We start from the raw sequence: 15,296 nt of genomic DNA on the forward strand, positions 1-15,296 counted from the left end.
TTTCTGTTTAAAAATAGTTTTTCATAAAGGAATATAAAAGCCTTTTGAAAACTCAGGTTGTGTAATGTGGACTAGAACTGTTCACTGACGTAAATGATTGCTCAGTGATGTAGATTCTAGGTTGTGTAGAAGAGACACTACATGATCTTTAAAATGTATGAAATATTTTATTCTGGATTAAATGCGTACTGCTGAAACTATCTTTGGATTGCTACTGCTCACTACCAACCTTGTTTTTCAAGCCACCCTTGTATTGCTGGACTTTAGCTCTACCTTTGCTAAAGCTGACCATACAATCTTTCAAAGTAGATCAAAAGGTTGTTGGCGTTATTGTAACCGTCACAGTCACTGTTACCTCTTTTTTTCAAAGTGAACATTCTCTTTTCCAAATGTGGTCATGTCTGGCAGGATCTTATTTGTGTCCTCTAGCTTTGTGGCTTCTTTGTTACTATTGGATCAGCTTCTTCTTGTACAGTATGGTGTCAGTTTTAATTTCTTTGCCGCTGACACCCAAATTTGTCATCATACGAAATTAGTATTTAGTTAATACTAACTTTGATAACGTTGAGTGCCTCTTGTTATCAATGCTAGCAGCTTACGTTTGATTACTGCTGGTGTTAGAATCATTCCAGGTACACAGGACAGGAATCATAGTGTTATCTTTGCAAACTTGCAAATAATAATGATGTTCGCAATGTTAAGACAGTGCCTTATTTCAGCTTTATAACATTTCTTGTACAGTATTTGTTTATGTGAGATGCAGAGAAGCTAATGAATGCATCTACCTTTTCATTGTCTGATTATTGTAATACAGTTTTTGCTTATCCAGTTGCAGTATATTCAGAACTCAGTTGCTCAGATCTTAGCTAAAACTGAAATACATCCTCTGATGAACCTGGACACATTATCAGTGATGTTACCTGGGGTCACTGGGTTTTCTGGGTTTTTGAACATCGCACACCCTTGCTAAGATTGATCCCTGGCTTGTGTCAGTATTGTTACCCATGAATCGCGCCTCTTGATTCACAGCCATGTATGTGATGGTTTTGATGGCTTTCCTCTTGCTCACCCCTGTTATGCCCAAAAGACTATAAGCTCTACAGAGGGATTGACCTGCAAATTCTCTGCAGACCATGTCCACAGGTTCACACCACACTCTCCACTCCTTTACACAGCAGTGATTAACCACTTCTTTATACTTTGCTCAACTCTCTTATGCACAGGATGTGTGTGGTTTTTAGAATACAGTTTAATAAACTGCTGCTCACTTAAGGGCTTCAATTGTTTGGCTTCTGACTACATCAGATCATTATTTTCCTCTACTCGTTCATTCTTTTTGGACAGTGGCTTTGTTTCAATTCTCAGAACTAGGCACTAAACTCTAGGAGAGTGTGCTTTCTGTTCTGTTCGCCAAGGCTGTAGAAAAATCTCCCAGTCCACATTATTGTAGGTCTGGTACCTTAGTCAGTGTTTTAAAACAAGCTTTTAATTGTTTAATTTATTGCAATAAATTATGTGCATTGATGTTTTTGGTTTTCTTTTATTGGAAAGCACCTTGAGACGCTATGTCATGAAAAACGTTATATGAAAAATATATTGGTAGGTTAATTGGCTTCTGGAAAAAATGGCCCTGGATTGAGTGTGTGCTTGTTTGTGTTCCCTGTACCTGCGGGACTCCTGTATCCGTTTGTGTCCCCTGAACCCCAGGTGTACCCTTCCTTGCACACGTTGCTTGCCAGGATAGGCTCTAGCTTCTCCGTAACCCTGTACTGGATAAAAGAGTTAGAAAATGGATGGATGGATATACTCTTGAGTTTCAGGCAGTCTACAGTATGTGGTTTGCTTGTTGCTTCTGTTCACTGTAGATGTGGAGTGCAAGTCATCAAAATCTTTGTTGCTGCTTGGTGTCAATGCTATTGTTTTTGATATAGCCCTTGTTTTGACATACTGTAGCACTTGTAGGCCTTATTTTTCATTGTAGGTTTGTTGAATGTATATGATTAGTATTGTAAACTTCTAATATATTGTAAGGTGCCCTGGATAGGTTTGTCTCTTAAGAAAATGCATTACTTAAATATAATAAACATTAAGCTGGGGTAAGAAAGTGACTTCATTTAAAAAACTGCAGAACACTATGCTGTGTGAGGTCCTTGGTTTCAGCATCTGACTTATTTTATCATCAACATTTTAATTATTCAGATTTTTGAGCTGACATCAGCTTTTTTCAGTTTTTAGTAAATATGGAAAAAAATCAATCCATAACTAGAAGAGCTGATGAAACATTCTTTTGTTGAGAAAGCACTTTTGCCCATGTTATGAATCACCCCTGTCTAGTTTGATTAAACTAGTTTGTTAGCTAAAACAGTATGGGGCCAAAAAAGTCAGAAATCAGTTTCTTTTATATAATTATATATAATTATGTTGAAAAAAATGGAATTATAATCATCCTGATATTGCCATGGTAGCAACATTTTAAAGTAATTTTCTCTTCTATCGCTTATTATAAGTAAATTGCTAAACTTTGGGCTGCATGATTTTAATATCCTAAATTGTCTTGTAATATGAGGCTCATTTTAACATTTTAAGGTTGAAGTGGTGTGGTTTATTGAAATAGTGTGGTTGTGGAAATAGTTCAATAATTTATTAACAAATGATGACAGTACTGCAGAACAGCTGCAAAAATCAAATTTTTACCCCCCAAATTATGTTTTTGTGCAATTTTGAAAAAAAAAGGCTAAATGGGATTTTCAAAGAAAAAAAATACAATTCCTAATCTTGAAAAAGCTGCATGTGGATTAATTATTTTTACAGTACACCCTGGCTATGGCAGCATAACCAGTGGAAAAGAAAACATCATCCGAAAAGATTGTTTTAAATGTCATACTAAGTTTACATAGCTTTGTAGCAGACCCATTAACTTACTTGTTCCCAGCCCGTGATATATGAATGACTTATGTCCCTTAGTAAGTCTCAAGGACAATTTGCAGGTCATAAGCTTGGAAATACTGGATAATTTATCCAGAACAGTGATTTACTTATGTAAGATAATAAGATAATAGTTTACTTATAAGATATAATGCAGCTCTTTTATTTTTTTGAAACTTTAAAATAAGCATTTTACATTAATTTAACTTCTTTTTTATTTTTTTTCATTTATTTCACAATTTAATTTCCCAGTTTCCTGACCCCTGAAACCAGGATTCCCTCCATCTTCTAACCACATCTTCCAGAGTATCTTGGCAAGCAACAGGTTCAAGGTAAGGTACACACAGGACAGGATGCTAGTCCATCACAGGGCAGACAGACACAAACATTCATAAACACACTCACATCAGGGCTCATTTTCCCAGAAGCAAATTAAGCTCTCAGTATGCTTTTGGTTTGTGCGACAAAACCAGAGCATCCAGAGGAAACCCACAAACACAGGAACATACAGACTCCACACAAATAGCATCCCAGTTCCGGAATTGAACCCAGGGCCCAAGGCAGTAATGCTAACAACTACTGCACTGTCCTGCCAGGATTTCAATTGTGGATATCAAATAGCCTTACAGAAACATCCTAAAGTTTCAAATTTGGTATTTAAACATACATATGAAATAATATTACCTAATAAACTTAGGTACAGATCTCATAACACCAAGCTCAATCATCTACTCAGCTGAAATTCAAAATATACTGAAGAGTGCACATTAAAATCAATATGGTTCAATAAAACCAAAATTCCATAATTGGTTCAAATGCTATTAAAGAAATATTACAGATTTTACCAGAAAACAGCCTCATTCGTAAATAGCACTGATGCAGCACTTAAAAGACAACAGCAGATCTGGCTAATGTGTCATTTAATTCATTGTCTAGGGTTCACCGTGAGTGGCTGTTGGTTAACAAAAGACAAAATGAGGAGACAATTGAACTTCTACAGCTGCTGTTGACCGATTGCTCTTGTGCCTCTGAACGTTTACAAAAATGTTGTAGCTATAAGCACCACTGGAGCTGTACCTGACTTACTAGTGGACAAATTGCTAGGGCTGTGTGAGATTTATACTATGTATTACTTTCTTAGACAACACTGCCATCTTTTGGTAAATTATAGTAAATACTGTATATCACTGTTCCATCTGAACACAATAAAATAAATACAAATTTTATAAAAGGCATATTAATGTACTGTAAATGAATAAAAAATAAGCATACTGTATATCATTTACTGTATCCAACAAGAAAGTCTAGTTACATTAAGCATGTATCTAGAGAATACAATCTTAATAATTTAAAAACAACTTTTATTTTTAATGTCTAAAATATGTAAAACCTTATTGTATTAAAGTACAGATAGCTTGATCATAAATTGAATTTGACACAATATTTTCAATCTTTTAACTCACAATACATACAATTTAGTGAACTTTGGAAAGCAACTGCAATGGGATTCTGATTCTGAATTAAAACCAAAAAACATGACTGGTTAACAAAAGAGTGTACTTTATAATCAGTTTTTTTGTGTCTCATAACCTTTTTCGTGAGCTGTTTGCCTTAAACTTTTAACAACCCTTTTCATTGTTTAGAGATAGTCATAAGAATATATGTACCAGCTCTCTGGCTGCATTTTTGCATTCCAGAGCTACCTCAATTTCTTATCTGCGAATACTGAGGGAGTTGTGGGTTCGTTGTGTGAAGTTGTCATTATATTAGGTTAATCTGACATTTAAATGACCCAGTTGTTAGATTTTTTATCTTCTAAAGCTGTAATTAAATGTTATAAAATGGAAAAACCTTTGTCGGCCTGAAGAACGGAACTCTGTTTAATTTTTTACCTTAATAGCTGTTATTTGTCCTACCCCTGTTTTTCTTATAAATATCTGGCAGACTGACATCTTTCATATCATTCTCATCAGCATTGCCTAATATTTTTTCGGTTATATAAAGTTTTGAAAGTCTTTAAGTGGCTCCTGGCACCTGATCTGACAGTTTCTGTTGGCCCTTTATTAGCCAGAAATAAATGATGGTCCATTGCAGGCATTTGCATCTTAAAAAAATTAAAAATGCTAATAACATTTGCTATGTATATCAACATTACTCTGTACTTTATATTTTTAAGTACTCAGTGATACAAAGGTAACATTTGAACCTTTTAGTCATTCAAAAACAATTTTTGTATATACTCATTTTGTATTGCTCATTTTGTTCTTTTATAGGGAGACACAACAACAACAAAAAAGTCCTTTTTTAAACTTGCTGTACTGGTGAAGTGAAGCCATATTTCAATCAGCAAGTACTTACACAACGCCAGTTCTCAAATATCTGGGGCATGGTAAAATGGCTTCCACTGAACAAAACCTGGCGTAAACGGCCAATTTAAATCAAATGAGCGGTGGTATTATATTGGGACATGTTCCAGGATTTCATTAAACTCGCAATTGCTGTTTCTGTTGAAAATGAATGGTGGTGTCTGCTTGGCTTGATTTTGAAGCCAGTCAAAGTGACTGTATGTGGTAATATACTGTATCTGAAATCCATATTTGCAATCATGTATAGGTAGAATAACATTTTTTTTTCTAGAGGATTCATGCAATAATATATCAACATTTATAAACCTTTACGGTCAAGCATCAGAAAGGCATAATAGATACCTAGCGAGTAAAAATAATATGCAAAATAATGCAACATTTCATACAGATTATCTCAAATATCACATTTCAGTTGAGAAAAAACAATTCGTCTTGAAGACAAATACAAAAACAAAACAAATGTCCTTTCAGACTTGCTGTACTGCTGAAGATGTATTTATACATTAACTGGCTTTGTGTTATTAGCTAATTTGTTATTAAAATGTGTATTCGTGTGTGTTTAGAGCTTTTTGATTTGTTTTAAATTGCCTCGAGATGAGAATGCAGCAAAGGTACAGTATAGTCAGGTTGCATTTGTAATGCACAAGAAAGTTACAGCCTAACACCAAACTATATCACAGATGTATACATGGGCACTAAGCACCGCTTTTTCTACAGGGGAACCATAAGGCAAAAAAATACATTCAGTGCCAAGCAAAGAGAATCGCAAGTGCAAATGATAAATTATTATGTGGCAAATGTTTAATTTTAATATACATACAGTACAGTAGCATTAAGTTCACGACACCTGTGTTGAAACAAAGGTGGTGGGGGGGTGGGGAGGAGTTAACATTGTGGATCAGCATTTCCAGACACATTTTTACTTCCAGTTCCTCATACTGAAATAATTGTAGTGTCGATAGAAATTTAAGTGAAAACGGCTTTGTGCAATCCTACTGTTTCCTTCTGACTCAGGAGAAAATCATCCTAAACATCTGCTGTCTGGAATTCAAACACATTGAAAAAAATGAGCAGCTTTTTGTCAGACAGGTTTAATTCTTCTTGCATTTTTACTGTGCTTTAAAGAACTTCATTGGCACTGTTTACTTCTATAGAACAGGATAAGTTTAATTTAGGTTTATTTACTGCTTAAAAACTCTTGACTCATTGACTCATGACTCATCCACTCATCCACAAATGAGCAATCCAAAAACCAGTTGGAAGTTTTTAAGAGATTTGACTATTAAGTCCATAACTCCCCAGATTCAAATGGAGACAATCTGCTTCATAGCCACTGGCATGTGGAATTTTGTTTTACAAAGGCTGAAATTAGCAACTATTTGTATTTTACACCTACCTTCAGGGAATTGGCAATTGATTAGAACTTGGTTTTACAGCTACAACTTTTGAGGATTCATACCGTAGGAAGGGATTTAGTTCTAAATTTATTAATTATTAAAAAAAAAATGACTAATTATCGGGATGCAGGTGTTTCTCCTTGTGGCCTGTTAAGGTGTTCAAGTAGAGTATAGTTCAGGTTACAGGCTCAAAATTCTGAGTTTCTGAATCCGAAGAATGTTGGCCTCTGTAGCACATAGATTTATACATACAGTATATGATATTGTTTAATGTTATGTGCTATTTTTAATAAATCCAATATGTTTGTCCAAGTTTTGACTGATTTTAATTACTCTTTCACTATAGCTGTGCCAGAGAATATGAAGAACTCATGTGCATACCTCATATGCCTCAAATTTCACTTACTGCTTGGATACATTTTATTTAACCCCTCTGGTTTTATGATGTGATGTAAAACAGGGATTTATGGATTTTTTTTCTGTATTTTGCTGCTTTTGATATCCTTGGAACAGCACCTCTCTGTCAAGTTCTCAGTGCTCGTTCTGACAATTAGGGGTGTATGCTTCCCAGAATTTGGAAATTGCCCATTCCTCCATCTCACGGTGCATCTCAATTCCTGCAGCTCCACCTCCAGCATATTTGAACTAGATTTTATGGCAGCTTTCATTTTTGTAGTTTATCTACAGGGAGTCTTTCAGTATACGACACATGGTGCATAATTTACAGATTGCAGGCATATTAGACGTGGGAATCGGCTCCTGTCAATCAAGACTTCATTCTGCAAGTAGACAAATCAAATCTGTATGCTCTGAATTCCTAAGCCAACTATTAAATCTAGATCTCTAGCCAAAACCCAGCTATCCACATGAAGTATATGTAACCTAGCAACAGACTACATTCCTCAAGTAAGAATGCAACATTGCTTAGGTCTGATTCCTTACTGATGTCAATAATTCAAAAATAGGTAGCCTTGAATTATAGCCTTGTTATCAGTGTCCACAAAAGTTCATCTAAATTGTGGTGAAGAATAACAAGTGTTTTTTTTCCTAAGCTGCCTGATGTGGCAGCTAAGAACAATCCACCTACTTATACACAGGTAGACAAGTGACAGAGTTTAGACATATTTTTCAAGTTAATAATTCTGGTAGTATACTGGCTACTACCGTATATGAATCTATAGGCAAAAGCTCTAACAATGGTATAACTTAACCTTCGTTGACAGAGTAAGAAAAATTCAAGTAGACCTTGAAGGTCAGAAAAGGGCAATTATATCTGTAGGATGAACAAGCTAATTCTTATTCTCATATTCTCAACACTGAACATTCTAACATTAACATGGAATTGAACTTTGGCACAGGTGAATCGGAATCAACTTTCAAAGTTTTGCTTGCCAGGTTAGGCTCCGACGCCCCTGCAACCCTGAAACGAACTACCAGTATAAAGTAGGACACAGAACTTAAGTTTAATTATGAGAAAGGCATTAATACGAATTAATTTAGAATTCTGTATATACTACTGGTCTCCAAAATACAAAGAATAATGCTGCTCTGAAATCATTCCACAGAAGAGCAACTAGCTATATTCATAGGTTCAAACGAAAGTCTAAAATAATTTAATCTAGTACAAAAAGATTAAAGGAGGACTCTAAGAGTAAAACAAATCATACAGCATCATTACATTAAATATTCTGTGCTTGCATTTCAAACAGCAGAAGACATGTATATGCAGGGAAAGCCTTTAATTGAAAATGGAGTGAAAATTAATTTGACTGTCTTAAAGGCACAAAAAGTTCATTTGCCAGCCAAATATGGCTTGAAATATCCAACCTCAGTTGCATATGGGACATAGAAAAGATACATGGTTGGACAGTCAAATTCATTTTCACTCCATTTTGAATTAAAGGTTTTCCCTGCATAAACATGTCATCTGCTCTTTGAAATGAAAACATAGAATATTTAATATAAAGATGCTTGATGATTTGTTTTACTCTTTTTAGCAGAAAGATGATTACAGTAATTCACAAATACACATTTAACACAAAATAACACTTTATTGTAGTGTTGATACTGAAACAAATATACTATACAGTCCCAACAAACTGTTTTGATAGGATGTTCAAATTGTTTTAAAAATCACTGTATCTTTACATTTGCTAAGTATTTTTGGTATCATTGTACAGAACACGGGTAAAAAAAAGCTATGTAAAACTGCAGTCAGTGTTTTATGGAGATTGTCTCACAGTACCATTGCTGAAAAGCACCAGTAAAATCCCCTTTAGAAGGATGATGAATTACACAACATAGTTTTTTACTTTAAAATATTCTAGAATCTAAGAGGCATCCATTGTACATACATACCATCTATATAGAGTAATAGTAAAATGAAGACAATGTATATAACTACAGTAATATGTATGTACCAAGAATGAAATTGTCTATTTCCCAAAATTTAAAGTTAGCCATTGCATTTTAGTGTGTTAATTTTGTAATTAAAACCCTTGAAAATATAGCAGTACTACCTTTAATGTCAAGCACCATGTGGAGCTTCAGAGAGAAAACAGCTATGGACAGTTTTAGTATTGTCTGAGCTGCCAACACTGAGTTCATGTGTCTGAAGTACCTGGCTTACAATGAGGTGTTGTGGTTATTCTTAAATACAGTACTGACAAACCTGTCTGTGTTTTGACAGTACTAACAGTAAAAGCATTTTGCTATAATAGAAATGTATTTGACCTTATGACAGATGTATTTAACTTTACAAAAAAATAGTGTACAGTATGTGGAAAATGTGAAAACGGCTCAGGCTTTTCTCACAACAATTCTTCACTGAAGCCTGTTTACACCTTATTAATCCAGTTTTTATCAACAAAATATAACCTTGGTTAACAACAATATAATTGTCTGCTTTGCAACGTGGTGTTAAAAACTGTATTTCAACTTCAACAAATTAAAGTTCAGTTATTTATGAGCAAACACTTTTCAGCATTAGAATGCGGATCTGACATTCTGCAGGGCAAGTTTAAATTTTCCAGAACTACTGTTTATAGGGAAGGATTCTAAATAGAGAAGAATGGGTTAAGTGTTTTTGTTTTCATTACTTTAACCCCTTTAGAAAATTTAAAGAATTCCTTGTGAAATACCGGAGACTGAAAACCCTACATTAAGAAACAAGTTTCTGTCAAATGCTAAACTGACAAATGATTTTAAAAACAAGTACTTGATTAGACCTTAGACTGATTGATTAGGCTATACTATTTTTTGAGTGTGGTGATCAGGCTCAGTAAGATATAAAATGCCTATTCTAGATTTTTATATAAAAGGCACTACAAATGAAAAAAGTCAATATCAGACGAGGAAAAAATAACCTCTTTGCAAAGTTATCAGTGAAGTGATTCTAGCTTAATATTGGCTGTACATTAGCATTTTTAACTTTTACTGTGATAGGTCATAAAAAGAACAAAAAAAATGTATAACTCCTTAATAGTTGTCATTCTTTGTAATATAAAACTGGGGGTAGTTGTCCAAAATATGGAAGCTGCACACAAAATTAGCTTAATTTACCAGACAATCTCTCCCCTGTTACTGCACTTAAATAAATATTTATCCAGAAATTTAAAAAATAACCAAAAATGTAATAAAAAATATATATAGCAAAACACCTCAAATGTTAGACTGTTGAAAGGAGATAAAAAGGAGAAAAGGCTCATATTTTTGTCCCTTCACTTTACTGGAGCTGACTTCCATTACTTTGCTTGCTCTTTCTCAAATCATTTAACCAACTGTTACCTCATTAATAATATAAAATATCTCCTGCGTGATGCAGCATGCACATCCTTGTCATGGAGTTTGGTCATGCAGTCCCGAATAAAGATGTGAGACATCTCTGTTTTTTTTTTAAAGTCTGACACTTAAAAGTTTCTTTTTTCTTTTCCTGATGCAGTGTGCTCATGATGACAAACAGGATTCCCGAAGAGTAGCAAAAAAACAACTCATCTCTGAATGGAACAGCTGAAAAGTTACTACTGCAGCTCAATCTGCAGCCTCATTCTAAGGTTCTCACCCAGCTCTCCTGTCATATAGTCTCTGTCTTTAGAGTCTTCTAGTTTATTCAGATCTTTCTGTTTGTACAGAGGGATGCTGGTGATCTCCAGTGTGTAAGTCCCCGGCCAGGTTTTCTTCTTGGTGGTGTGTAGGTAGCTCAGTCCCCCTCTCTGCTGGATGTGGAAGAGCCCATCCTCATTGCCAGAAGAGATGACATAGCGCACATGGTTGGTGAGAGGCTTGATGGCTGGGATGACTTCCAGGATGTGCTCCTTGGGATTCAGCTCTGAGATCTTCAGATTCAAGTTCAATGGGCTGTCAATATCCAAGCTTGCCAAGCTAATGGGTTGGTCCTATAACGGGAAATATGCAGTGTGATTTTCTTTGCTGCTCTCAGGCATGTCACAGCCTATGACATGGTCTCAAAACCAGAGCCTTTTTATAAAACTTTTAGAAGATTTTCACTTTTCAACAACAAAGAGATTTTATCAGATCTACTGATGTCTGTTTAATGCTCCATAAGAGAATGTAAAAATATTTAGCAAGAACTTTCTTGGAAATCATTCCTTGAACAAATGATGTGGACTGCTGGCTAACTTTAAAAGCATATATAACAATGCAGTGAGCATTCTTTGGAAAGCTGAAATTTTACAATCAGTAAATAAGATCTGTGCTCAAGAAAACTGATGTTCTGACCTCAGCAAGTGCAGTCTGATTGCTGCTCCTCCTCTTCCTGCCAGTCTTCTTGCCGAAACCATTTATCTTGCACTCATAGCAGGCTTCTGGGGAGAGTACATTCTCCTCATCTCCCTCTCCATCAAGAGGCAGATACTGGCCTTTTCCAAATCCCATGCCAGACACACAATGACTGGACGTCACATGCAGAAACAACAATAACAGTCTGAGAAACAGTTATAGCAAAAACATAGTAACCTGCTATGATGAGGTGTAAATCTGGTCTTATAAGCTTAGGGAAAATCAATAAAGATACAGTAGGTGCTATGAAGACTACTGTCAGTGTGAGCTACTGTAAGTCTTTCACGAGTAGTGGGTAGAGCAGTGTTTATCTGTCTTAAACTTAGACCTATATTTTTTCTAAGCACATGTAATCTTCTGCACTATATATATTCTGCACTTATACTATAGTTAGACACTGCACAAATTACATTTCACTTGACGTGTTTCCCTAACTTAGTTTTTATTTCCTTTGCAGCTTTTATAGTGCTTGCTAATCCTCTGCAAATGTCACTTGTTTATGAAGTATACCAGAATCTAGATTGTTCATATGAATTAGAAAAACATACAGATCCCTGAGGTACTCCACTGATTATACTACAGTATGCCTGTTTGAGCAATCACTCCTTATCTGTACTTAGTTTACTATCCATTAGCCAGTTCGTGATCCAAACTCATGCATTAAAGCAATGTTATTGTCTGTTTTAGATGAGATAAGATCATTTCATCAGCCATATACAATTTCTTGCATACCCCAGCTTGCTCTCCATGAGACAGACAGACAAGGAGAGAAGCTTGGGGTCAGAGTGCAGGGTCAGCCATTGTACAGCACCCCTAGAACAGTTAGGGTTAAGGGCCTTGCTTAGGGGCCCAATGGAGTAGGATTCCTCTGCTAGCCACAGGATTTGAACCGGCAACCTTCGGGCCACAGGCACAGATCCTTAGCCACAGTGCTAACCTTATTTCTTCTTTAAACTCTGCTTTTCTCATTCTTGATTGTTTAAAAAGTTCAGATCAATGCAGGCATGCGGGTGCTCTGCCAAACTATAACCCAAATCAATCTACTACTTCTTAATTTTCACCTCCTTAATGGTGTTTCCTGCTTAATGTGAGAAAATCAATAACCTTCCATGATAAGCATTTCGTCCTATACCCATATGTTCCTGATTTCGTTATACTGTATATGAGTTTATATAAGGCACTGTACTGTAATTGACATCTGAATTGTGTGATCTGTAGCATATTCTTAGCAGTATACCCTTCCCTTTGATTTTTTTTTAAGTCTGAGACTCATGGATGGATTCCTTGAATCATTCCTTTTCTTTAATGCTTGTCTGTATCTCTCTGGAAAGCTGAGAATCTAACTGTTTTGAGGAAGTAACTCTTCACCATCACTTTCTTTTAGCCATGTTTCTGAGATTTGAATTACATGGTATTTTACAATTAGAATCGCAGAATAATCCATTATGAAGCAGCCTCTGTCTCATGCATTTTGTTTCCTGGCATTTAGGTTCAAGCACTGAATTATCTGGCCTTTTTACATTTTGTTTCTCCCTTGAGCTCTGTTTGACTCCACTTCTTATGAATATCCCTTGCAGGTTTCTAACTTCTTCCATTCTAGTTGAAGCATTTTTGAATGTCTCTATACAGAAGTTCCTTGCCCCAACCTGACCTGTGTTATGGATTAACATTTGCCCTTATTCACCTTTTATGCATTCTATATTATGATCTGTGCTTAATATAGATACTGTAAGTATTGTCTCAACCTTTAGATAATAGTGTACTATATATGGTTTTATAATCAGAAGGGAGATAATTTAATAGCACAAATAATTCTATTTTGGGCTGTATCATTAGTATTCCACCTTACACAATTCCTAGCCCTTTCAAAACATCCCAGCATATGTTTGGTGTGTCAGGGATATTCAGAATAAGTATTCTGGACCTATAGACTACAGCTCCATGGGTGCTACAGTATGTGTGTTCACGCATCCCCAGTATTTTTTTAATAATATGATTGTTAAAGCAGTGGTGAATGCATCTTTTAATTTGTAGATGTTTCCGTCGTTACCCTATGACTATGCATTCAAAAGACTTAATAAATAAAATGTCTTATCTGGGTTATTTTGTAATAACCAGGTTATCTGTGGTTATTTTGTGCTATTGTTAATTATGAATTCCCTGATTAGTCACATAATGACCTGTTAGAATGTCATAAGTAACTGATGTCTGATGAAAAAATGTCTATATACTCTAGATCCATAGCTGCCAAAGAGCAAACTTCACAGGAATCATATGTTTATAATCTGGAAAAAAAAAATGTATACAAATCAAAATACTATCTGCATTCATTTGATTTCTTAGAGTAACAGAAAGCTCCTTTATTGAGCTTAATGACGGTGAAGAAACCAGCACCAGCCTTGGAGCAAAACCTAACAAAAGGCAGGAGCTTTCAAATGGCTCATCTTTAATGACAAGGAGGGAAAGGCTCTATGCAAAAATGCAAAAATGAAGATGCAAAGGGTTAGGGCTTCATAAAGTTTTCCACAAGGGCAAAAACTACATGTATCAAGAATGTATTTGACAGACGGCATCAAGCGTCACTTTTCTTTTCAGCATGGAATAAACAATTTATAAATGCTTTGTACAGTATGAATAATGCTGCACAGTTAAATATATACAGGATTAATAATCACGGTTTCAAACAATGCTATGGCATGAGGTTCTTTTCTTGAAAAATATCAATGATTATATTATGCCATATGCAAAAACACATAAAATAATTTAAAAAAAACAAAGTCATCACTAGCCAAACTAAAAAGAGAGTGTTTTGGTATAAACAGTATGTAATTTTCTGCTGATGTAGCATAACAGGCTATAGAATAATTCTTACCCTTGTCCCACTCTGTAATATCCAGTAGGGCAACCACACAAATAGCCCCCCTCTGTGTTGGAGCAGCCATAACTGCAGGGGTTCTTAAAGGCAGAGCATTCATTCACGTCCTCACAACTGGTAGTAAACTGATCAAAGGAATACCCGGATGGACAGGCACACTTGAAGCTCCCCAGAGTATTGTAGCAAGAGGCAGCACCACAGGTATTCGGGTTGGAACATTCATTCTCATCTGTGTAATGAAGTGACACATACTGTATTTAAATGTACAAATAAACACTCTGTATTTGTAAAAACTGCAAAAAGATGCATTCAGAAGGCTGTCACAATAGGACGAGTTCAAGAAAATTCACTACTGAACTATCGAAGCTGTTCCAAGCAGAGCTTGTCGTGCTGAAATATGAAAGACAAAGCCCAAAAACAACAAAAAAAACTAGAAAATTCATTCTTTCTTTGAAAAAAAAAGCATTAAGGAAAAAAGGGTTGCCACTCATCCATTTTAGCCAATTCTGGATAGGCAAATTATTTTAGCTACTTCTTGTTTGGCGAGAAAGTGGGGTATATGTCAAGTTTTTTCTGTGTCCCCACCATCACTGACCCCCCAAAAACAAAAGTCCTTGATCACTTCAGTTTTGGGTTGGCATATTGGAAACCAGGTAACAGTTGTCTTTTCCATTATGTACTGTAACTTGAAACTTTTATATAAGACTTTTTGTGATGATGCACAGATAAAGGGGATTTGATTTGGTTGTCAAATAATGTGTATTCTTTAGTCAAGGCTAAGTGCGCAGCTGTAGATGTTTTACCAAAATATTTGTTATATATTTATACTGCATTAATATATATATCAACACATTTCAAGTCCCACAGAAAGTAAATTATATATTTTGGTGTATCTCTGTCATTAAAAAAAAACAGAAAAATTCATTATTAATAATT

General features: G+C 35.3%; 1 protein-coding gene across 1 annotated transcript in view; it reads right to left on the bottom strand.

Moving 5' to 3' along the window:
* Positions 1-10,707: 10,707 nt before the first annotated feature.
* The window catches only part of fbn2 (fibrillin 2), a 111,052-nt gene continuing 106,463 nt past the window's right edge, over positions 10,708-15,296 (bottom strand). Inside the window, exons 63-65 of the mRNA XM_088911126.1 lie at positions 14,358-14,589; positions 11,426-11,597; positions 10,708-11,082 (exon numbers count right to left, since the gene is read on the bottom strand). Of these exons, the coding sequence (XP_088767252.1) occupies positions 10,708-11,082; positions 11,426-11,597; positions 14,358-14,589 (779 nt within the window). The remainder of the gene's footprint in view (positions 11,083-11,425; positions 11,598-14,357; positions 14,590-15,296) is intronic.

Source organism: Atractosteus spatula, chromosome 3 (assembly GCF_055471065.1).
Source record: "Atractosteus spatula isolate fAtrSpa1 chromosome 3, fAtrSpa1.hap1, whole genome shotgun sequence".
Lineage (NCBI taxonomy): Eukaryota > Metazoa > Chordata > Actinopteri > Semionotiformes > Lepisosteidae > Atractosteus > Atractosteus spatula.